The sequence below is a fragment of the Cetorhinus maximus genome, chromosome 5, assembly GCF_964194155.1.
Source record: "Cetorhinus maximus chromosome 5, sCetMax3.hap1.1, whole genome shotgun sequence".
Taxonomy (NCBI): Eukaryota; Metazoa; Chordata; class Chondrichthyes; order Lamniformes; family Cetorhinidae; genus Cetorhinus; species Cetorhinus maximus.
Window position 1 is genome coordinate 76923452 of NC_135883.1, and position 26246 is coordinate 76949697.

At 43.8% G+C, this 26246-nt stretch overlaps 1 protein-coding gene across 2 annotated transcripts in view; it reads right to left on the reverse strand.

Moving 5' to 3' along the window:
- Window positions 1-17518: 17518 nt before the first annotated feature.
- Window positions 17519-26246, reverse strand: part of opn5 (opsin 5) — a 94262-nt gene continuing 85534 nt past the window's right edge. For both annotated transcript variants that reach the window (XM_078542076.1, XM_078542075.1), the window contains one exon: window positions 17519-18349. In XM_078542076.1, coding sequence (XP_078398202.1) covers window positions 18323-18349 — 27 coding nt within the window. In that variant the 3' untranslated portion in view covers window positions 17519-18322. The remainder of the gene's footprint in view (window positions 18350-26246) is intronic.

Below are 26246 nucleotides of genomic sequence, written 5' to 3' on the forward strand. Positions count from 1 at the left end.
AAGAAGTTCTGTCAAAAGATTAAAAGTCAATAGTTCAAGGGAAAAGGATAGATTGTGGAGTGCTTGAAATGACGTCCAGGTTATACGGTTGGTTCCTTAGCACTGGTCTGGGAAACAATCAATAACTCTTGCACTACTTTTCAGGAGACTTCAAGGAAAACTTGCTGTCAGTCGATTTCAGAATGTAGAGCGACTTTGGAACAACTTCCATTCACTGTTTGTGTTGGACTGGGTCAGGGGCTTCAGGAGTGTTGTGTTCTTTACCCAAGCAGTTGATCCCTCTTGTTTCCCCCAAAGCAAAAAACACTACCAGCTTTTAAACACAGTTTACAAAGTGTGTTTTTTTTCAAAGCCATAAACCACCATGTGGTCTCTTGTAAACAGTCCACTGGGAATCAAGAGGTTTCCAGCTTCTTTAAAACTACTTGATTACCTTTTCTTGTAAAATGCTGTCTTTTTCTAGGAACAGCAGCAACCAGAGCCCTTGCATCAACCCTTTAAGGGGCAGTGTATTTTTAAAAAACACAAATTCTTCCAGAATGTTCTTAGTCCTTGAAGATTAACCATTTTCCATGATTAAATCATTTATGACAAAAACACTAATGTCAGTAGTGTGAGCTTGCATGGCAGCAAACCGAGTCGAATGTCCTCTGGTAGGCTCACCAACATTCCTCTCTCAGCCACCAAAATAGATTAACTGATTATTTATTTAATTTGATATTTATTTGACCTTGCTGTGCTTAAATTGGCTGTTACATTTGTGTCAAAAGCAACAGTGACTCCTTCCTTCCTTCTTTCCTTCCATCCTACCTTCCTCCCTCTCTCCCCTCATTCCTTCCTATCTATTTTGGTTGAGAGGCACAGAATTTTGTTTGTGTCTTTGCTTCCAATGTCTTCTCCTGGTTAGGCAGTCCCTTGGGATTGAGGATAACTTGCTTTCACTCTGATTTGATACGTTCTGAAATGGCTGATAAGTCCAATGCATAATCTGCAGATTCTGCCACATATGGGGCAAGTGGTGCTTGATGGGTTGTTTTGAGGTTTTTGTGTCCCTCTGAAGCCTCGGCTTCATGTCTGCATGCTCCTGACAAAGTCCCTTGATGTGCTCAGTGCCTTCCTGAAAAAGCCTTCTCCATTTTGGCCGGTCACAAGCCAGAGTCTCCCATGAGTTGGCGGGGGTGTTTGACCTCTTCAGGGATGCTTTGAAGGCTGTCTAGTAGGGACCAGGAATTTCTTTCTTTCTGGCCATGGATGGATAAAATGTTAAACTGTCCATAATTCAACTCTGACTGACAGCACAGTCAGAAATACGAATACAATTGTTCACTGATGTATCTACCACACTACCTGGTTTTGAATGGCAGTAGGCACTAACTGTGTTAACCAAAATGATGTACTCTGATAACATACTGGGACTGCTTTTGAAATATCCTGCCTGAGGGAATTAATGTAAGCGGTATTAATTTTTGAAACCTGTTCTACCAAAGACTGGTAGTAAAGAGAATAATGACCAAGTTAGTAATGATTGATTTTGATAAACTTTAATATAGACTAAGATAATCCTTAAAATAAATATGTTTAATTTCACATTTTACAGATCAAGAAGTGTGTTTAGTAGCTTTATATCATGCAGCATATTATAAGAAAGCTATTCCAAAAGTAATTTTAACAAATGCATGAATTTAATGAATATTTAATTATCCCTGCAACCATGATTAATGTAGACAGGTTTGATATTGAAATCTATAAATCAAAAGCTGGCTTCATAAATAGTTCACTTTTACAAAATTATGTAAATTAATTAGGGCATATACAGTAATACATTACAGTTTTACAGTTAACTTTTGTTCCTACATTGTAACAGTGACAATTCAAATGTACTTCATTGGCTGTAAAATGCTTTAAGATGTCCTGTGGTCATGAAGAGCACTGTATAAATGCAAGTCTGCCTTTCTTTATTTGTAAAACGCACATGTGACTAACAATGATCGCATTGTTACACCGTATATGCACTTTGTATTTTGTACTGTTTTCCCCTCAAATGTTGTCTCCAGATTTATCCACATTTAACGGAGGTATTAGTGATATCAGCATCATTTCAATCATTACTGATATAAACTTGTGCTTCATCAATCATCCTGCCACTCTCTTGCATTGCATGTGATAACAATTATTCACTGAAATCTTGAGAAACAGTACCTTTTTTCCTATTCTTTGTTGTAATGGTACACCACTGTTAAAACAGATCTTGGGGTAAATTTACATTACAAACATGGACCAGACAGGTAACAGGTCTTTTAAAGGGCCAGAATTCAACACCATGTCAGTGATGAGCTGCATGCCCTGAACAGCCAACCTGCTGCATCTTTTTGATCTGGGCAACCTGAAGCTCACCCTAATCAACAGGCAAGCTCTGTGAGGGGAGGAGGACAGAAGGTAAGGAGGGCCAGGAAGCGGCGTTGGGATTGCTGGAAAGTGAGCCTACAGCAGTGGCAGCCCACATTATTCTTGTAGATCTCAAAGCTGCACCCTCTGACTTAAAAAAAATCCTTGCAGTTTTGGAACATTTCCTCTTCACTACCTGGTTTAATAGGACAGGGTCTGCACTCCACACATTGCACCCAGTTGTCCCTCCAACATGTACATTATAGGACCCCTATTCACATACAGCAATGAGGTTCCCATCTGATTCAGCCATGCATCTATGCCACCCAACGGAAGGCCCTAATAGGTGTGGCAGCAGAGCTGCAATGGTGCACAGCAATGTTAACTCAGCCATCACCCCATTTTTACTGGGTGGGCCAAGTTAACATCTTTATTTTAAATTGCCTGTGATCTGGAGGATTCTTCCCAAGAAAAGGGTTACTATCTGTCATTCAGAACAAGGTGAACAACATCAATGTTGTTATCAGTATCACTGTTCAGAGATTTACCTGAAAAGATCCTGAGAAAACAAACTTCTGCAAAAGGCAAGAATCATAACTGCATTGTCATTCAATGACTAATTGTTTGTATTTGAACGAATGCTATGGGCCCACATATTAAATAAAATAGCCATAAAAGTACAAAAGCAAGGAAGTTATGATGAGCCTGGTTCATCCTTAACTGGAGTACAAGGTGCAATTCTGGGTGCCACACTTAAGGAAAGATGTGAAGGCTTTAGAGAGGATGCAGAAAAGATTTATAAGAATGGGTCCAGGAATGACAGACTTCAGTTATGAGAATAGATGGGAAAAACTGAGATTGTTCTCCTTAGAAGATTGAGAGGAGATTGGATAGAGGTATTCAAAACCATTGGTGGGGTTGGTGGGGGGGGGGGAGGTGGGCGGGTCTAAGAAGAGTCGATAGCGGAAAGCTGATGGCCAGAAGGAACTTATTTATGGGAGGAGGCAGAAGAAACACTGGCAAGATGAGGAAACGCATTTTTATATGGAGGCTGGTTAGGATCTAGAATGCACTGCTTGAGTGTGGTGGAAGAAGATCAAATTGTGGTTTTCAAAAAGGAATTGGATAAACACTTAAGGAGAAACATTTTGAAGGGATGTGGAGAAAGAGGTGGAAGTGGCATTAACTGAGTTTCTCTTGCAGAGGGACACCATGGACTCAAAAGGCCAAATGGCCGCTTTCTGTAATGTTACCAACCTATGATGCTCCAGATTATATTGTTAATATCACCTTATATGCAGCACCTGAAACATAGATTGCTGGGAATAAATACTGAATACTACACACATGTTTAGTACTTCAAACAGTTGTAAATTTCTTTCCTAAGTTGCTGCAGTTAACGATTACTAATTTGATTAAGAACTAATATAAACTGAGTGAATAACAAGTGGTAAAAAGTGATTTTACCATTCTCACTTCATTATCCCTGGGTGCAGTAGGTTATCTTTCAGGCAATATTTGCTTACCTTCATTTATTTATAGTGTCAGATTTTGCGATCAGAGGCAAAGGAACAGCGCTCACACTGAGCTAGAACAAACCTACCCGCAAAGACCTACCAAGCCCTAAGGCATCGATTTCCTCTATTATAAAATAAATTTAAGTCTGGCAACAGATATGGGCAATCTCTAGTGTCCAGAAACAGTGAAACAATCGAGCAGGCTGATCAGCCAATCAGACTGAAGAATTTTCACAGGCAGCAAACTAGGAAGTAAAAAGCACTGATTATCATTCACTTTTTAATCATTTTACCATGAGAAAAATAATAATTGGATTAAAGTAAAAGCTGAAGGATCATAAACAATTTTTTTCAAAAATGAAATGTTTTTTATTTCAGAAGTCTGTGGAATTTTTGCCATGGAATGGAGACAATGACACTCCCTCCAGACTTCTAAAATTGGATTTTCAGGATCAGAGAGGTTGTTCATCAGAAATTGTGACTTGGCACACCGTTAAAAACTCAATTATACTTCATTCAACAAGGTGTAACATTTTTATTGGTTTTTATAGTGAGAATAGGGTGCAAAAAGTTGAAGTTAACATTAAATTGTTGATTATGTGCTCATTGCAAATGTGAACACAGAAACACTTACCTTGTGCAGGAGCAGGGTATCCCTGACAGCAAGTCCCAGATCTTTCTGTTTAACCACGCATGTGCGGATGCCATAAATTGCTGTCAGTTTCACAGATTAACAGTGGCATATGCTGACAGTTTCACTGTCATTACAGCTGCAAAGTCCAGAATGCAGATTTTTTTTTCATACACCCTATCTGAATCCTAGTATTGGTTTATGCACCTGTTTTAAGATTAACAGCAGTATTACCTTTCACAAATGCATGTTAACATATTTGTAAAGTTCTATCAATCTGTTTAATAATATTTTTCTAAACTTTTGAGAAACTCTGAATCTTTTCATATGTAAAGCAGTGTCTGTCAATGTAATTATTATTCCTTAGCAATACCAACCTGCAATATAAGCATTATTGACAATTTTAGCATGACAGGGATGTATCTATCAAAAGAAAAATCTATTATTATTGATTAATGGGTTCTCTATAATCTGAATAATAACACCAGCAATTTCATTGTTTAATGGTTTATCATTACTGGCCAAACATTAATGCAATTAGGTACTTAAAAGTATGGAATCAATCAGAAATCTGAAACCTCATTATCAGTCAGCATCATTCTAAACATAAAACAACAAATATAAAAATATCCTATTGATATGATTAGTAAATTATAGATGGGCACTGACCCATATTTTCCTCTGTGTAAAGTTGAAAGAAAAGTTTGATATTAGTGAAATGTCATCCTTAATTGTAAATGAGGACAAATCTCAATATTTATTACTATTCTTTAACATTACAAACAGTGTAATGTAATGTAATGTAACCTCAAAAGTTGTTTAAGAACTTTCTTGTAAGTAAATCTAATTAGATATTTGAAATGAAAGAGATATATTCACCAGAATTCTGTCAGAGACCATAATTGGTGCATAGTGGTGGTGAAGGATGATACCATTGGTCTTGCAAACTAACCCAGTTTTCAGGTCAGGCCTGGTCACTCTGTAAACCTTGTTCTGTTATGCCAACCTGATTGCCACTGAAGTAGAGGATGCAATTATCACAATGGCCCAAATTTCCAACCTATTGTAAAGTTGGCAATTTTCAAAGTGCTGTATTGAGAGTTCATACTGATCAGAGAGAATTTCTTCATTTGTGCTTAGACATTAAAGCATTGGGATGGATGGAAAAATCAGGTGAGCTCCATTCTGGTGGTGTGATATTTCCCATTAAATTTTCCTCTCAGCTCAGGCAATTATTTAACGTTCATGCTTAACAGAGGAAATCATCCCCAAAATTAATGTTAATATTATAATGTTACTTGCTATAAAATATACTTTCAATGCATAAAAAGCAGCTGTATAGCAGATTAATTTATTTTACTCTGTAATTCATAATTCAAAATAGTTGACATGTAAACCTTTAGGTCTGTTTGGTCAGCATACACATATTTGGCAGGTGGAGTTTTCTATTCTTTAAACTTATGAATTAAGTGAATAAAATAGTTCCCAGAAGATGAATGAACCAGGCCACAGTTCAGGTAGGTATAACAGCTACATTACACAAAATTAATTAACACGCCATAATATTTCATTTTCCCCTTTTATCTTTGAAGTTAGTGTCTACAGTATTTACTATAAAATTTTGCATGCCGTGTTGGCAATCACTACAGCACTTTGAGAATGATTAACTTTCCTGTGCTGAGTGTATGCAATTGATTTGCCACAAAAAAAACCTGCATGAACTGGTGTTGGAAACAACAGCGATGTTGAAAATGTGGGAATGGATTGGTTCGTAAGCAGATCATATTCTCTTCTATACCTGCTTCCTCTCATTTCAGTGGCAGTTGGATGTGGCAGCCATGCAAGGATGAGATGGTAATTTCAAGGGGGGTGCGAATATGTCAGATCTATTAAGATGTTGCAATCACAGTGGTAGTGAGAGAACCATTCACAAGCATTTTGCCCTAATATGCAGAAGGTTGTGGGGCTGTGAAATTTCCACTTTCAGCTACTGAATTAAATGTATTTTTTTAACTTCAAGTTGTCAACTAACTTATTGAACTGCTTAGAAAGTGTGAAGCCAATATGGTGGCAGATGCCAAACGGATTTACAGTGCACAAATTAGAATAAGGCAGCCATGAATCTGAGATATTTACATTAATGGCTGCACAAAGACTGTATTAGGATTCTTTTGTCACAATATAGTTCAATAGGAAATTATTGTTTCCATCAATTTTCTTTTTTAATTGTTTAACTTCAAACAGAATAATGTCAGTTATTTTTTACCCTTTTGGTAGCTTCATTTCACTGTTCAACTTATACGCTGTGATTTATTTATTTATTTATTTTCATACTTCCAACCAATAAAATTATATATCAACCAATCAGTGTCTATTCTTTGGGATCAATAATGTTTATTTTATTCTACCATGCCTATTTTTTTTGAAATGGGCATTAAACCAAGGTAAAGAACCCACAATGCAGGACACAATCAAGGTTGGCCAGAAGTGAAGGCAGGTAAGTCAGGAAGTGGAGATGAGGAGCCAGATTTTCATCAACAAGATAGATATTGGGAATCTGCAAGTTTCCCGACCACGTAATCCCATCTCCATGCTGGAGGAGCCCATCCACCCACTTTATTTTCGTGTCAGGGAGGCGGGCTGGGAATGGGCCCACCGCCTCTGGAGACAGGTCCAAGGCAACAACGGAGGCAGGGAGGTGGCAGGGCCAGCAGGTTAGAAGGCCTGCCTCCATTTATTGGGACAACAGCCCAGTTGTAACCATGGTTTTTAGGCGCTCAGGCCCTCACTCCTCAACCTCCACCCACCTCCGGCTCCCTCCATGTCCCCAGGCCCCCTCCATGCCCCCCATATCTCTCATACTCATAAACTCATAGATGGTTACAGTGCAGAAGGAGGCCATTCGGCCCATCGTGTCTGCGCTGGTCAACAAAGATCTGACTACACTAATCCCATTTTCCAGCGCTTGGCCCATACTCCTGGAGGCTATGGCAATGCAAGTGAATATCTAAATACTTCTTAAATGTTACGAGAGTTTCTGACTCAACCACCCCTTCAGGCAGTGAGTTCCAGACTCCCACTACCCTCTGGGTGAAAAAAATCCTCCTCAACTCCCCTCTTATCCTTCTACCTCTTACCTTAAATCTATGCCCCCTGGTTATTGACCCGTCTACTAATGGAAAACATGCCTTCCTATCCACCCTATCTTTGCCCCTCATAATCTTATATGCCTCTATCAGGTCCCCTCTCAAACTTTGCTGCTTCAAGGAAAACAACCCCAGCATATCCAATCTATCCTCATAGCTCAGGCCCTCTAGCCCAGACAGCATCCTGATAAATCTCCTCTGCACCCTCTCCAGTACAATCACATCCTTCCTATAACGTGATGACCAGAACTGCACACAGTAATCCAGTTGTGGCATAACCAATGTTTTATAGAGTTCCAGCATAACCTCCCTGCTCTTGTATTCTACACCTCATCTAATAAAGGCAAGTATCCCATATGCCTTCTTAACCACCTTATCTCCTGCTCTGCTACCTTCAGGGATCTGTGGATATGCACACCATCGTCCCCTTGATCTTCAGTACTTTCCAGGGTCCTACCATTCATAGTGTAATCCTTTGCCTTGTTAGCCCTCCCCAATTGCATTACCTCACACCTTTCCAGGCTGAATTCCATTTGCCACTGGTCTGCCCATCTGACCAGTCCATTGATATCTTCCTGCAGTTTATGGCTATCCTCCTCACTATTTACCACCCTATCAATTTTCACGTCATCCACGAACTTCTTGATCATACCCCCTACATTTAAGTCCAAATCATTTATGTACACCACAAACAGCAAGGGCTCCAGCACCGAGCCCTGTGGAGCCCACCTGGAAACAGACTCAGTCACAGAAACATCCCTCTACCATCACCCTCTGCTTCCTGCCTCTCAGCCAATTTTGGATCCAACGTGCCACTTTGCCCTGGATCCCATGGGCTCTTACTTTCTTGACCAATCTGCCTTGAGGGACCTTATCAAAAGCCTTGCCAAAGTCCGTGTAGACCACATCAAATGCATTAGCCTCATCAATACTCCTGGTTACCTCCTCAAAAAATTCGATCAGATTTGTCAAACATGACCTTCCGTTAACAAATCTATGCTGACTATCCCTGATTAATTCATGTCTCTCCAATGTGGATATATTCTGTCCCTCAGAATTCTTTCTAGTGACTTCCCCACCACCAAGGTTAGACTGACTGGCCTGTAATTTCCTGGTCTAGCCCTTTCTCCCTTTTTTAATAATGAGATAACGTTAGCAGTCCTCTAGTCCTCTGGCACTTCACCTGTGGCCAGAGGGGATTTGAAAATTACTGACAGGGCCTCCAATGTCACTTCCCTTGCCTCCCTCAACAGCCTGGGATACATCTCATCTGAGCCTGTGGATTTATCTACTTTTAAGGTCATTAAACCCACTAGTACCTCCTCTCACTGTTAATTTCCTCTAATATTTCACAGTCCTCCATCCTGATGTATATACCTGCATCATATTTTTCCATTGTGAAGGCTAACGCAAAGTATTCATTGAGGACTGTACTCATGTCTTCCTGGTCCACATGCAGATTACCTGTATGGTCCCTAATTGGCCCTACTCTTTCCTTAGTTATTCTCTTGCTCTTTATATATTTAAGAAACTCCTTTGGGTTTTCCTTTATTCTACCCATGAATGCTTTCTCATGCACTCTCTTAGCTTTCCTAACTTCCTTTTTAAGCTCCCCCCTGCACCTTTTATACTCCTCTAGGTACTCTGCCACATTGAGCCCTCGGCATCTGCCTTAAGCTTTTCCTTTTGCTCTTAATCCTAACCTTTATGTACCTTGCCATTCAGGGTTCTCCGGACTTGGCTCCCCCCTCCCCAACTTTTATCTTTACGAGAACATACTTGCCCTGTGTCAAGAAGAGATATTAATGCATATAATGTTATTGGAATTTTTTTTTTAAATAGCAGTTTAGTCTGTGCGTGTGTTAATTGGATTAAAGCCAGCTAATCTGGGTGCTTTGATGTATAGTAGTTTTGAACTGTTAAACAGGAATAAAGTTAAGGTAAAGAGTACATTTGCATTTGTTGAATAAACCATTCAAAGACTGGGGATTGAAATCTTGCATCTAGCTAGGAGACACCAAGCAATATGTTTATATTACTAATAAAATTGGTACTATGAAAGGGGTTTATTGTTAGAAGAGGTGGAGTTCAAAGGGCCTGGTGATACAATGAGAATTTGCATTCAAAGGGAAAGGCTGGGTATAACAAACAGAAAGGAGTTTGTGTGTGCGGGGCAGAGGCATGTTATATCTAAGCAGCTGTAAGCTACAACTACCTGCAAAAGAACCAAATTGAAAGGAACTTCATTTTGAGTTCATAAGGTGAAAATGCTTTGCCTGGTGTCTGTTTAAGCCTATTGGTTATTGTTGCCTTAGTGGGGAATAATTTGGGAATTTGTTAATAAGTTATGATAGTAGTAATTTTAAGCCATGTGTATGTGTTTAATTTGTTGTAAATTAATAAATGTTTCATTTAGTTTGATATAAAAACCTCTCAAGACTTGGTGGTCTTATTTCTGAATTTAGAGCTGAAACTCAAAACATATCAATTGAAAATATAGGTTATGACAGTTGCTTGAAGTTTCCCTCTGGGATTTTAAGTAACTCAGCCTTTACCACCTGCTGTGTCATAACAACCTGTACTCTTGCTATTTCCTCCTTGAATGCTTCCCACTGCTCTGATAGTTTTATCTGCAAATAGCTGCTCCCAGTCCACTTGGGCCAAATCATATATCATCTTATTAAAATTAGCCTTTCCCCAGTTTAGAACTTTATTCCTGGCCCACCTTATCCTTTTCCGAAACTATTCTAAATCTAACTGAGTTAGGGTCACTATCTCCAAAAGCTCCCCTAATGGTACGCCTTCCAACTGCCCAGGCTCATTTCCAAATATTAGGTCCAGATCTGCCCCATCCCTTATTGGGCTTTCTACATACTGGCTAAAAAGGTTCTCCTGGATGCAACCTAAGAATTTTGCTCCCTCCCTACCTTGCACACTAAAACTATCCCAGTCAATGTCTGAGTAGTTAAAATCCCCTGCTATCACTGCCTTATTATTCTTACACTTCTCTGAAATTTAATTACATATTTGATCCTCTATCTCTCCATGACTGTTTGGTATACACCCAACAACGTGTTTGCCCCTTTTGTGTTTTTTACTTCTACCCATATGGCCTCATTTGATGATCCCTCCCAAGATATTATCCCTCCTCACTCTATAATTGAATCCTTGATCAATATTGCGAGCCCCCCGCCCTTCTATCCCCCTCTCTATCTCATCTGAATACCCTAAAACCAGGAATGTTGAACTTCCAATCCAACCCTTCTTTTAGCCAAGTCTCGCTCAAAGCTATGATATCACACTCCCACATGCCTATCTGTGCGCTCAGCTCATCTGTCTTATTCCTCAGGCTCCTTGCATTAAAATATGTTCCATTTAGCCTTGCTAAACTCACTTCTTTCTTATCTAGCCTATGGCTAGAAATTTTTGCTTGTCGTGCAGGCTCAGTGGGGACGGGCGGGGGCGGTCAGACTGCTGCCCACGATCGGCCCTGCTCCGCGATTTCATGCATGTGGGCCAATTAAGGCCCACCCAACGTAAGACGTGGCAGCAGCAACAGCGAGAAGGGGGGGGGGGGGGGCGGTGGTGGGAGCTCAATGTCCGCCAGGTCCAATGGCGACCCGGCAGCTGATTCAAAAGGGCCCAGACAGCCCCTGGAAGGCTGCCACAGAGGGATGCAAAGTCATCATGATGGACCCAGCAGGCGGGAGGGCAGGTCGGCGGGGCAGTCAGCCCCGTGTTTCTCTGACAAGTGCCTCGCTGCCCTCCTGGAGGAGGTGGCAGCACAGCGAGAAATCCTTGACCCCAGGGATAGGAGGAAGACCCCCCCCCAACTCACCAAAAGCCCTGTCAGATGGTGACATCCAGGGTCAGCAACCATGATGTGGTGAGGGCACATGGGTCCAGTGCTGGAAGCACTTCAGCAATCTCCTGTGATCGGAAAGGGTGAGTACCGTGTTGGCATGGGTCACTTAGCACATCAATTAAGAGCTGCCCATCCCCCCCCTTGGACCTCACAGGTCTTACAGTGTGAGTGGCAAATGTCAAACAGGAAGCGTCTGGACAAGGAGTGAGCCCAGGCTGCTTGGACTGAGTGTCTTGTGGCTCCAGGGTCATGAATCGGCTGAGCCCTGCGAGGTATTCCTCAGGTGGGTTGGCCAGGCTGCAATGGCAATGCAGGTACAGGGTGGACTGATCAATGCTCCTCTCTCCTTTCAGGAGGAAACGTCCCATAACAATGCCGAGAGGTTGCAGACTGGTGGGGGACCGCCCCACCTACTCATCTTGACCCGATATGAGCAGGATGCCATGGAGCTGGAGAGGCGCATTGCACCTAGGTCAACCAGTCGCGGTGAGGTTAGAGTGCTGTGCGCTGAGGTCAGAATGTCTGTCATTGCAACCATTCCACTGTAGTCTCTATATTGATGTGAGCCTTGAACCTGTAAACCCCATTGATAATGGAAAGACGAGGGCACCATGATATCTCTGTCTCATCCGGGTGCCAAGCATGCACAGTAACAGTGTGATGACTTCAACTAATGACATGTCCTTGTTCTTCCTTTCAGGCTCACCAGCAGCCCATCAGGGTGAGGAGCCTGAAGGTCCACTACTGACCCCAGAGGACAGCACCCAACAGAACACACCTGCAACACACCATCTCCGCCAAGCAGGCACCAGCGCAGATACTGGCACCGCAGTGGGCATTAGGTCAGCGGCTAGTATCTCGGAGCACATTGGTGAGGGCACTTCACACTTGCTTAAGGTGCAGGCGGAGGCAGAGGGTGCCCAGGGCGCTGGCAGTCGGAGGACTGCTGGGGAACATGACAATGCTCAGTTGGTGGCTGATGATGTGCCTCTGGAGTCGTCCCTGAGGCAGCAGATGCTGGACATCCAGCAGGGTGTGCAGGAGGATCTAGCAGAGATACATGAGGGAATGTGTGCCATGTTCTCCATTGTGGAGGAGCCCTTGCGGAGCGTGAGCAATGCAATGACCCTCATGGCCGAGTGCACTGCCTCCTCCATATAGAGAGTGGCCACTCTCATGGAGAGGCTCCTCCAGGGGCTGAATCAGGGGTTCCTGTGGATGTGCTCGGAGCTGCAAGCCCTCACACCAGCAATGACCTCAGGTGGTTAGTGTCAGTGTGGGAGATGGTTTGGGCACCCAGTATCCCAGCTCAGTGCCCATCCATCAGTGGTGAGCAGTGGGTCCAGAGCGACCTCATGTTGGTGCACGAGCAGCCTGTCGTCTCTGCAGGCTCCTCTCAGGGTGCTCTGGATGATGGCAGCAGCCCCTCCGCGCCTCTGCCAGTGACCGTGTCATCTGATGAGGCTGCGGTGACAGGGGAGAAGCCAGCCGTGGAACTGGCCGCTCCCTCCCAGGCAGGGCCAGCACAGGCCCGCCAAAGTCATCAAGGCCAACAGGACAGCAGAGTGAGCAGGCTGTCTCCAATGCCAGTGTCAGCGAGCGGGGGAGCAACTAGATGTAGCACCTGCAAGTGCAAACTTAAAGCACCTTAATTACAACATGGCCTGATCACGGGTGATATTTGTTTTCCCCACTTTTATTTTAATTCTTAATTGGTGTGGTGGACAACACGTCAGAATTTCATTTGTTAACTTTATGACAGGCACCATATCATTAAATGTGTTTTTGTACAACAAGCCTCTGGGTGCTTCATTTGTTCTGCAGGTGCAGGGTAACCCATGATGTTATTAGTTTCTCATTAAGCTTTATTGAAATTGCACAAAGTGCATGTTGTTGACCAAGCAAATGTTGCTGTCAGGGATCAAGTACAGAGCCTGCAGCCCACATGTGGTGGTGGTTGTTCTTATTTGGTAGGCTAGCTGAAGGAGCATTGGATCAAAGTGCCCTGGGTGTCCCTGCCTCCCTGGAGGTTACCCAGGTCAGCATCTATCCCGTCAGCGTTCTCCTCACCGTGCTCGTCCTCGAACTCACTACTAGACTCATCGTCTGTTGCCTGAGCAGCTGCGTCAACATCTTCTTCCTCCTCTACGTCCCCCATTTCCAGTGCCAGATTGTGGAGAGCGCAGCATGCAACCACTATCAGTGACACATGATCTGGGGGATATTGGACTGCACCTCCTGAACAGCCCATACATCGGAAGCGCATCTTGAGAAGACCTTTGGCTCTTTCTCCACCGCCTTTGTGGACCCATGGCTCCTGTTGTACAGCTACTTGGCCTCTGTTCTTGGGTGGCGGAGAGGTGTTATGAGCCACCTTTCAAGGGGATAGCCCTTGTCACCCAGCAGCCATCTATCCAGTCGTGCTGGAGCACTGAACAGCCCCAGCACCTGGGAGTGTCAGAGAATGTAGGAATTGTGGGAGCTGCTTGGGTACCTTGCACAGACTTGCAGAATCTGCATCTTGTGGTCACACACTCATGGAGTGGAATCCCTGAGTGCTTCCTCCAAGTGGTGCTCAACATGGAGGAGCACTGATTCATCACCAGAGGGAGGGTGATACGTGGTCGTCAGCAGGAGGTTTCCTTGCCCATGTTTGACCTAATGCCATGAGACTTCATGGAGTCAATGTTGAGGACTCCCAGGGCAACTCTCTCCTGATTGTATGCCACAGTGCTGCCATCACCTCTGCTGGGCCTGTACTGTCGGTGGGGCAGGACATACCCTGGGATGGTGATGGTGGTGTCTGGGACATTATCTGTCAGGCATGATTCCGTGAAGATGACTATGTCAGGCTGTTGCTTGACTAGTCTGTGAGACAGCTCTCCCAATTTTGGCACTAGCCCCCAGAGGTTAGTAAGGAGGACTTTGCAGGGTCGACAGGGCTGAGAGTGCCGTTGTCGTTTCCGGTGCCCAGATCAATGCTGAGTGGTCCGTTCAGTTTCATTCCTTTTTTGTGACTTTGTTACAACTGAGTGGCTTGCTAGGCCATTTTAGAGGCCGTATAAGTGTCAACCATATTGCTGTGAGTCTGGAGCCACTTGTAGGTCAGACCAGGTAAGGACGACAGATTTCCTTCCCTAAAGGACTTTAGTGGACCAGATCGGTTTTTACAACAATTGGCAATGGTTCTATGTTAGACTTAAAATTCCAGATTTTTATTGAATTAAAATTCCACCATCTGGAATAACAGGATTCAAACCCAGGTCCCCAGAGCATTACCCTGGGTCTCTGGATTACTAATCCAGTGACAAAACCACTATGCCATCACCTCCCCTGCTATCATTCACCTGTGGCCTGAGCTCCTCGATGATATTGGATCTCAGGTGGTTGCATTGCCAACTGCAGCTACCAATCCCCCGCTTTTTTAAAAATTCATTCACAGGATGTGGGCTTCACTGGCTGGGCCAGCATTTATTGCCCATCCTGAATTACCCTCGAGTAGGTGAGGGTGAGCTGCCTTCTTGAACAGCTGCAGTCCATGTGGTGTAGGTACACCCACAGTGCTGTTAGGGAGGGAGTTCCAGGATTTTGACTCAGAGACAGTGAAGAAATGGCGATATATTTCCAAGTCAGGATGGTGAGTGGCTTGGATGGGATCTTCCAGGGGGTGGTGTCCCCATCTATCTGCTGCCCTTGTCCTTCTAGATGGTATTGGTCGTGGGTTTGGAAGGTGCTGTCGAAGGAGCCTTGGTGAATTCTTATAGTGCATCTTGTAGATGCTACATACTGCTGCTACTGTGTGTTGGTGGTGGAGGGAGTGAATATTTGTGGATGCGGTGCCAATCATGATGGGCTGCTTTGTCCTGGATGGTGTCAAGCTTCTTGAATGTTGTGGGAGCTGCATTCATCCAGGCAAGTGGGGAGTATTCCATCGCACTCCCGACTTGTGCCTTGTAGATGGTGGACAAGCTTTGGGGAGTCAGGAGGTGGGTCACATGTTGCACGATTCCTAGCCTCTGACCTTCTCTTGCAGCCACAGTGTTTATATGGCTAGTCTAGTTCAGGTTTAAGTCAATGGTAACCCCCAGGATGTTGATAGTGGGGGATTCAGTGGTGATGTCATTGAACATCAAGGGGTGATGGTTGGATTCTCTCTTGTTGGAGATGGTCATTGCCTGGCACTTGTGTGGCACAAATGTTACTTGTCACTTGTCACCCCAAGTCTGGATATTGTCCAGGTCTTGCTGCATTTGGACATGGGCTGCTTCAGTATCTGTGGAATCGCGAATGTTGCTGAACATCATGCAATCATCAGCGAACATCCCCACTTCTGACCTTATGATGGAAGGAAGATCATTGATGAAGCAGCTGAAGATGGTTGGGCCGAGGATACCACCCTGAGGAACTCCTGCAGTGATGTCCTGGAGCTGAGATGACTGAGCTCCAACAACTACAACCATCTTCCTTTGTGCTAGGTATGACTCCAACCAGGGGAGAGTTTTCCATCTGATTCCCATTGACCCCAGTTTTACTAGGGCTCCTTGATGCCACATTCTGTCAAATGCAGCCTTGATGTCAAAGGCAGTCACTCTCACCTCAGCTCGGGAGTTCAGCTCATTTGTCCATGTTTGAACCAAAGCTGTAATGTGGTCAGGAGCTGAGTGGCCCTGACGGAACCCAAAATGGGCATCAGTGAGCAGGTTATTGCTAAGCAAGCGCTACTTGATAACACTGTTGATGACTCTTTCCATTACTTTACTGATGATCAAGAGTAGACTGATGGGGCGATAATTGTCCGTGTCGGATTTGTCCTGCTTTTTGAGTGCAGGACATACCCGGGCAAAAAATGGCCGGGTAGATGCCAGTGTTGTAGCTGTACTGGAACAGCTTCGCTTGTGGTGTGGCAAGTTCTGGAGCACAAGTCTTCAGCACCATTGCCGGAATATTGTCAGGGCCCATTGCCTTTGCAGTATCCAGTGCCTTCAGCCATTTCTTGATATCATGTGGAGTGAATTGAATTGGCTGAAGACTGGAGATGGACCATCCACTTGGCACTTCTGGCTGAAGATTGTAGCAAATTCTTCAGCCTAATCTTTTGCACTGATGTGTTGGGCTCCTCTTTCATTGAGGGAGGGGCTATTTGTGGAGCCTCCTCCTCCAGTGAGTTGTTTAATTGTCCACCACCATTCACGACTGGATGTGGCAGGACTGCAGAGCTTAGATCTGATCCATTGGTTGTGGGATTGCTTGCACTGCCTAGCAATACACAGCTGCCAGTCTCTGATTGGCCAGCAGCACACCGGGGTGGGATTTCTTCCCCAGGTGTCCTTGATCCCAGGGATAGCCCGCTGATGTCCAGCTAAGTGCCTGATTAGGATTTAATTCAGCGGGCCTTCCGAAAGGAGGTTGTGCGGGGCTCTTGCCAGTTCTCCAGCCAGTGGGCAAGACCCATGTTGCCTCCGGTAAATATAACCCAATGTATTTGAATGGAAGCCAGACAAGAACATGTTGTTTTTGTGAAACTAACAATGAGTTGGTGCATCTCAGGCGGCAATTTTTGTTTTTCTGCAATTCATTGCACATCTTCCCTCACTTGAATTTGCAATGGCATTTGTGCATAAATAATGATGAGCACTATCAGAGTTATTTTGATAGTAAACCTTGGGCCAATATTAATAACATAACATTTCAGAAGGTGATGTAATGATAAATTAGTCCCAATTGTTTCAAGTAGTCAAAGCACATCTCTAGTGGACAGTCTCCTGAATGGTGATGAGGCTGAATCCAGGCACTATTTGCCATAATTGGGTACATTTTGTTCAGTTTGACTGGGCTGTCACATAGAGTTCTGAAGCAGCACCCACCGTGGGTTAAAATGACCACTTAGCACATGTGAAGTAGGGATTTTGGTGTTAAGCAGTAGGAATGGTGAAGCTAAAAGTAGGGAAAAATCAGACGACATATCTTTAAAAAATTTATACTAATACTGAAATTTATTGATAATATGTTTTCTTATGGCATTACATTTTGAAGATACTATTCAAACAGTAACAACGTTCATAACTATGATAGCTTATCACTCTTATAAGCAGAAAATAAATATCTTAGTTATTATTGCCATGCCATATTGGAAATTGGAATGGTGCTTTGTATAAAATAGTATTTATACATTGGAAATAAGTTAATGTTAAATGATTTTCATTGCACGATCCTAGATACTACGACAAAACAGGTAATACCTTTCAAATACCTTTACTTGATGATTACTAATCATAACATGAAGAAAATACCAGTTACATCAATCACAAATAATTCTTACCTGGAATGCTATCTCTATTGATATAAACAATTTCATATTAAACATGTGTGAAAAATAACACATCACATACATAAAGCAAAATAAATCAATAGGTTTATTACTATGCACAATAGTTGCAATTTAAAATATTGAATTAGTAGTCATCTATTGTTTAGATATGAATTGCCAGAAAAGTTTTACATTAAGTCTCTACTGAAACACAGCACAACTTGTAGGTTTTGGCTAATTTTATCAAGATTGACACAGGCAAAAGTGAAAATTGTTTTCCATATTGGTAACTACAAGCTGCTATAATCACTAATCAAGACATATTTATCATCTATTTTTGGCCTTCATGCATTGGAACCTGCCCAGAAAATGCTGATTATCAACGGATAAAGTAGAAAGCGGGAAAACTTTTAAGGAATGAGTTCACTCCAATTTCAGCTCTCCAGCTTTGTCTCATTCACTTCTACGAAACTACAACTTCCAGTCACGGAGATGGGTCTAAAATAAAATAAAGTCAACAATAAGAGGAAAAGTAACATTTCATGAAACTACAATTAAAATAATGGTTAGGTTTCAGTTCTTACAATCTGACATTGGTTGCATATCCTGTGTTAAACATACGTAGTCCTTGTTCATCCAGCAGGCTAGGCGTTAAGCTTCCTACAGTATTTCTTCAATGTACTTCTTCAGTATTTATCAATTTAAAAGCTACTGCTTTCTCTCCTCCTCCTGGGATTACTGTGCCCGGAAAGATAACAGTTCTTGGGTGGCTGAGAGCGGGAAGTCAGAAGGGGAAGATTGGGGTGTGAGAAGGGGGGAGAGGTGGTGGGGTGGAAAGCAAGACGTCCATTGTCACACCATCAGCAGCTTGCTCCTTACACCTGATAGCAGGATTAGGGCAGCTAGGAGTTAAGGACTTAAGGTAGAAACATGTCATCATCCTGAATGTTGTCAGTGATGCCAATTGCCACAGGCTCTGTTGCAGACGGCCGCATAATGTCGAGAACCATCTCCTCTATTGGGTGAGGAGATACAGATGTCCTTATCCCTCATTGCTTCTCATGTTATTGGTTACCGGCAAGAGGGAGGGCAGAATATCTGATTGTATTGCACTGTGCTTGGGTGATGCTGGGAGAATGTGGAAGCAGTGGGAGCTGGGTGTCAGGCTGGTATTTTGGATTGTGTGTAAGGGTGAAGTGGATAATTTGGATGTTCAGCATCAGTCCTGAGTTTTTGCAACTGCTGCTGAGTAAATGTGGGGCTGTGGTGCATTGAACAATATGAGAGGCTGTTGGAGAGGTGCGTAGGAGAAGTCATGGCAAGATCCCTTCACTGAGCTTAACCACCCACATGAGCTTATTAGGCTTCTTCTCACCCAGCTTCCTCCTGTGATTCAGTGCAACTTCCCTTCAAGAAGGACAGGCTGCCTTTAAGAATAGCAGGCTATCTACGCCACTTGCCCTCTGCAAATGCTGCTTGGTTCCCTGCTGAGCATTCCAGCAGCCAACAGCCTGGCCCCTACTTGGACCAGCAATACAATCAGTTCAAAGAGAAAGCAACACCAAATTTGTGTGCTGCCTACATCCATGGCACAGGCAGGTCACAAATCCTGACCCCCCCCCCACCACCCCCCCCCCCCCCCCCCCCCACCCCCCACACTCAAAGGCTATGCAGAATAACTTTTAGCCCTTGATGTTCTATGACACATTCTTTAAGAGTGCAAGGGGAAAACATTGTGGAAAATCACACTGACAGCATTGACTGAACACACTATTATGGAAATACAAATAGGAGAATTTATAATAGAGAACAAGAAAATGGCAGAGCAATTAAACAACTACTTTAGTTCTGTCTTCACAGTGGAAGACACAAATAACTTCCCAGAAATGCTAGGGAACCAAGGGTCTAGTGAGAAGGAGGAATTGAAGGAAATTAGTGTTAATAAAACAATAGTGCTGGAGAAATTAATGGGGCTGAAAGCCGATAAATCCCCAGGGCCCAATAATCTACATCCCAGGGTACTAAAGGAACTGGCCATGGAAATAGTGGATGCGTTGGTTGTCATCTTCCAAAATTCTGTAGATTCTGGAACAGTCTCAACAGATTGGCAGGTGGCAAATGTAACCCCACTATTTAAAAAAGGAGGGAGAAAACAGCGAATTACAGGCCGATTAGCCTAACATCAATAGTAGGGAAAATGCTAGTCTATTATAAAGGATATGATAACAGGACACTAAGAAAATGTCAACAGGATGAGATAAAGTTAACATGGATTTATGAAAGGGAAATCATGTTTGACAAAACTACTGGAGTTTTTTGAGGATGTAACTAGCAGAATAGATAAGGGAGAACCAGTGGATGTGATGTATTTGGATTTTCAGAAAGCTTTTGATAAAGTCCCATATAAGAGGTTAGTGTGTAAAATTAAAGCACATGGGATTGGGGGTAATATATTGGCATGGATTGAGAATTGGTTAGCAGACAGGAAACAGAGAGTAGGAATAATTGAATCTTTTTCGGAATGACAGGCGGTGACTAGTGGGATACCACAGAGATCCATGCTTGGGCCTCATCTATTCATAAGATATATCAATGATTTGGGTTAGGGAACCAAATGTAATATTTCCAAGTTTGCTGGCGACACAAAACTTGGTGGGAATGTGAGCAATGAGGATAAGAGGCTTCAAGGTGATTTAGACAGGTTGGATGAGTGGGCAAATACATGGCAGATGCGGTATAACATGGATAAGTGTGAAATTATCCAATTTGGTAGGAAAAACAGAATGGCAGAGTATTAGTTAAATGGTGATAGATTGGAAAATGTTGATGTACAAAGGGACCTGGGTGACCTTGCACGCCAGTCACTGAAAGTAAGCATGCCGGTGCAGCAAGCAATTAAGAAGGCAAGTGGCATGTTGGCCTTCATTGCGAGAGGACTTGAGTGCAGGAGTAAGGATGTCTTACAGGGCCTTGGTGAGACCACACCTGGAGTATTATGTGCAGTTTTGATCTCCTTACCTAAGAAAGGATATACTTGCCATAGAGCGAGTGCAGTGAAGGTTCACCAGACTGATTCCTGGGGTGGCAGGATTGTCGTTTGAGGAGAGATTGGGCCGACTAGGCCTGTATTCATTGGAGTTTAGAAGAATGAGAGGATTTCTTATTGAAACATATAAAATTCTGACAGGGATGGACAGACTGGATGCAGGTATGACATTTCCTCTGGCTGGGGGGTCTAGAACAAGGGATCACAGTCTCAGAATACAGGGTAGACCATTTAGGCCTGAAAAGAGGAGAAACTTATTCATTCAGAGGGTGCTGCATCTGTGGAATTCTCTACCACAGAAGGCTGTGGAGGCCAAGTCACTGAATATATTTAAGAAGGAAGCAGATTCCTCGACTCTAAAGGCATCAAGGGGTATGGGGAGAGAGCGGGAGTATGACGTTGAGAAAGAGGATCAGCCATGATCATACTGATTGGCGGAGCAGGCTCGAAGAGCCGAATGACCTACTCCTGTTCCTATTTTCTGTGTTTCTCTGGGTAGCATTTTCCCCCCGTCGGGGGGGGGGGGGGGGGGGGGGGGGGGGCGCGAGTGGGCGGGTTCCCGATCGGCGCTCCCGGTTAGGGGCACGCCGCCCTTTTACATGGGCGGGCCAATTCAGGCCCGCCCAGTGTGTCATTCGCCTGGAAGCGCTGTGCACTCCCTGTGCGGGCGGGACAGTGGGGGGGGGGACATTCCCTAAGCCGGGAGTGCACTCTTTCGCACATCCGCACTTTGCCTCAGGGAGATCAGCTCAAGATTCAAAAGTTCATCAAAGGGAGAAAAAATATTCCTGACATGTCCCCTCATGTGACACACTGGGACATGTCAATTTTTTTTATTTAAACATTTTATACAAATTTTAAAACCCTCATGAAACCTCATCCTGCCCGTGGATGAGGTTTCATGTTTTTTCTAAAGGCCGCCTGGGCTCTTCGCCTGCCCGCCAACCTTAAGGTTGGACAGGCAACTCAATTGATTGTTTTAATTGCTCATTAACTGGCCTTAATAGGCCTTTGACCGTTCGGCGGGCGCACAACCGATTTGGCTGCACGCCTGCTGAACTGAAAATCTAAATGACGCGGGGTGACGTCGGGACACCCAGTCGACATCACCACGCGTTATTTTACACGTCGGCGAGCGGGCCCCACCCCCGCTCACTGAAGGGAGAATTCTGCCCTATGTTTCTAAGACATTTCAGTTTTACATTACAATGCATAGGAAAGATTATGGACAAGTCAATTATAGTGGTAAGAGATGATATAAACTGAAAATTGTAGCAGAAGTTAAGATGTTAAAGGCTAAGAAGCAGATTTGAACTTACACCTTTTTAAAGGCCATCCTCTGGATTTATTGGACGACATCAATTGAAAGTCTTTGCTGCATCAACCTATCTCACTACACTGCTTGTTCTGTGGCGAGACCTCTTTCAAATGCGAAGCTGTGCAGATTCTGTGGGGGTTCTAATTAATCCCAGCCCCTTTCCTATTTATGGGTCCAAATATTAGGGATACCATTTCAGGATCTCAATCCTTGCAGGATGATAATCTTTGTATCGGCCTTGTTATACCTGTAGTCTGTATGGAATTGTCATCAGCCATTTCTACAGCTGATACTCCAGGGAACCAAAATTTCATTTTTTCTTTTTCCCAGGCATTCTTGGCACAGTGGGTTTCTCCCTGCGAAATGGGCATTGATCTTCAAGGATTCAGTGCAGATGGTCACATAAAATGTAAAAGGTATCGCAGTTTATTTAGGAACATAATGTTATAACCAGAAGCCCAAATAACAAAGTACTGTAAGTGACTTCCTGCATTCTCAGGGAGCCAGCAGTGTGTTATAAATGTGTTACTATACCCTGCTGCAGCTATATGAAATTCTTGACATTGTGGTATTCTTGACGTGAGTTGTTAAGGTCCTGTTTTATAATCAGTGCTTAACGTATAAGAATCTCATCTCATATGGTAGGTTATACCAGTGTCCTCCTGTCCATTACAGTTGACTATGAACCTTCCTTTGAGGCAGTAGCCCAAACTTACTTTGCAGTCAATAAAATTAATCAAATACTGCAGCCAGAGAAATTTGGATACAGAAAATGGAATCGTACATTCATCTCAGGTACCGCACATTCACCTGGAGGATTCTTTATTGGGCATTGTACACTAGCATTGATTAACTGTGAGCATCAACAGTTAAAGGAATTCATAGCAAGTTACCCTATTTTCATGTTAGTGAAAGGCCATCATGGCACGTCTATTGTCACTGTCTTGTAAACACTATGGTCAGAACTTTTCACTCGGCGTGCAGAAGTGCGCCTGACCCGCTCAAACGTGAAATAGTGAGCGATAACATCGGACGAGTATTCTGACGTCATTGCACACTCGCGGAATATTTCGGTTGGCAGGCGCGTGCGAGTTGGCAGCGCGCCCACCAACAACTAATAAGGCTATTAATGTTATAATTAATGGAGATTTTTCATTGCCCGTCCAATGTTACAGTTGGTGGGCAGGCGAATCGGCCAGGCGACCTTTGACATTTTGAGGAAACCTCATCCAAGGGTGGGATGAGGTTTCCAATATTAATTTTTTTAAATGTTTGGACAGAATTTTCGTCATCCACATGATCAGGTGGCTGATTCTGATGCGTGGACATTTTCTTCGGCATTTTAAAATCTTTATTTCTTGCTTTTGAGTTCTTCAGCTCCCTAACGCAGCTCTCTGCCTTCAAGGAGCTTTCATTCCACATGCCCGCGCTGACTTCAGCGCTCACCCTCCTCCTGCCCCCACCACGGCAGCACTGAGCATTTCAGCGTGCCTTTCATGTTGGCTGACCGTTAATTGGCCAGCCACCGTGAAATCGCGGTCGGGGGCCGATCGCGGTCAGTGGTCTGTTCCCCGGCCACTCCCAGCCCCGCCAAACTAAGAATCCTGCCCTATGGTTACAGGAGGAGGGCAAAGGCTTTGCAATCTCTGACGAAGGTTCAATTCCTGACCCCGTAAAGATTTTCCATCATCCACACATCTTAATACGTTTCCAAATCGGGAATGTTCCCCACACCCTGAGATGTGTTTTCGGGTGTGATGAAGTCAGGCAGTGTTCCTGATGTCATCACTCCAGTTTTGTATAATACGACAGGCAGGCTTAAAAGTCGGAACCCTGCCCACATGATGTAAATGTCAATTAATAGTGTAATTAAGGTCATTAATGACCCAATTGACCCAATTGACTGTGAACGTCACACTTCTTTAGAGTCAGATTCATGTCATGTGAGATTCCCGTTTTTTAAGGAACACTTGTTAGGGTAAGTTTAAAAGCTACAGCTGAGCCCTGACTCCCAGTTTAGCAGCTGCTCGATCTGTTACTGCCCAGAGTGCTTATTTGAATGAGCAGACTATCCACTTTAAAATCATATGAGTTAGAAGCGTTTTCTCAGCTGCTGAGTGTTATATTTTGTTCCTGGTCATCTCCCAGGGCTATAAAGTATCTGAGAGAGATGGGCATTGTAATCTTGCTTCCCTGAAAAGACGTGCAAGTGTGCACTCATTAACAGTTTCAGATTATTTCATGGCATGCTGACTACCCTTTATTAGTTGCATGCATGCCAGCCTGGATGCTGTACTCATCTGTCAAATGTTTATTCTGCCAACCATTCACCCTGCAACTGGACCAAAGCTTTAAATGCCCAAAGGCATAATTGAAAACAGCAGTGTCCTTGTTGAATTATGCTACCTTTGATGTCCAGCCAAATTCACTTTCTCCCAGCATTTGCAAGATCGCCCTGTAGCACCCTGGCATAAGATTGCACATACCAAGACCTTACTTGCCCTGACAGCCCTCATTAGGTCATTGAGCTTTTTCTGGCATGGGACCATTTCCTTCTGATCAGTCCAATGCTGGTGACCCCCTCGGCCACTTCCTCCCAGGCTGCATGTGTCTGGCTCTGCTTCCTCCCCTTATCAGGGGTATGCATCAGCCGCTCAGGTTGGTCAGAGACTAGACGCAGGAGAGCTCTGAGGGAGTGCTCGTTGAATTTAGGGGCTGGTTTGGCCCTTCACCCCCACCTCTCCCCTCACTCCAATGGTGTAGACATCTCTGGAGGGAAACATGCAACAACTATACAACTCCTCATGCAAATGCGTGGTTAACTCATTCAGGTTAAAAAAGAATGCCACCTCTGATCAGTGCCGAGGTTTGGGGACAGCAGAATGCAAAATGAAATGTGGTCACCTGAGAAGCCCGCAAACTGCTCAATGACAAATTATCCTGCAGAGCTTGAAGCAATCTTGCATTTGCTGGATTCCCTGACACTGTCCTGTGCCAGGAGGGCCCTTTAACTACTCCCGCCCTGGGAATTAACAAGCCACAGCTGACATTTTATTGGGTGCGCTCTGAAGGCGGGCCTGGAAGTCGAAAGGCCGCTGACTTCCAGTTGCGGAACCTACCCTTGGTGCTGCAGCATATTATTCAGCCCCAGGAGTGTGATGGAATGCTTAATGTGCGCCTGGACAAATGAAGCCACAACAACATTCAAGAAGCTTGACACCATCCAGGACACATCAGTTTGCTTGCTATGTGCATCTGCCACTGAACTCAACATCAACACCCTCCAACTGTTGTGAGTGGAGTACGTACTACACAGTGGATATGCTGCTGTCACTTATTAAATCGTTTCAACAAGATTTCCCTCCCCTGTGACCTCTGCAAATAAGGAGGACAAAAACAACAATATCATGGGAATGCAACCATTTAGCTTCCCTCCAAGTCACACACCATTGTGGCTTAGACATACATCACTATTCCTTTTTCATTAAGGGATCAACACCCTGGAATTTCCTACTTAACACCATTTTAGGAGCAACATCACCATTTGGACTGTAAAGGTTGAAGAAGAACATCAACCTTTCAGGATAGATAATAAATGCATCCCTAAAACAAATAAAATATCTTGTTCAATTCTGTTCTGGAAATGGATTAGCCTGTGACACATGTATAACAGTCCTCCAATCACATCTTGAATACAGATTGATCTTGTAGTCTACATCCTTCAAGAGCAATAATCAAATGCTTAGAGAACCCAGTGGCAAAAATATTCAAAGCCAATGTGAACTATAATGCTAGAGACTTTGGGGATTCTCACATTAAAAAATCCTTTCAGTAATGTATCATTTGACACAGTTCAGTAAGTGCACACTTGAAAAGCCTCAATCTCTTCAGGTACGGCATTTTTTTTATAATTCATTCACGGGATGTGGGCTTCGCTGGCTGGGCCAGCAATTATTGCCCATCCCTAGCTGCCCTTGGGAAGGTGGTGGTGAGCTGCCTTCTTGAACTGCTGCAGTCCATGTGGTGTAGGT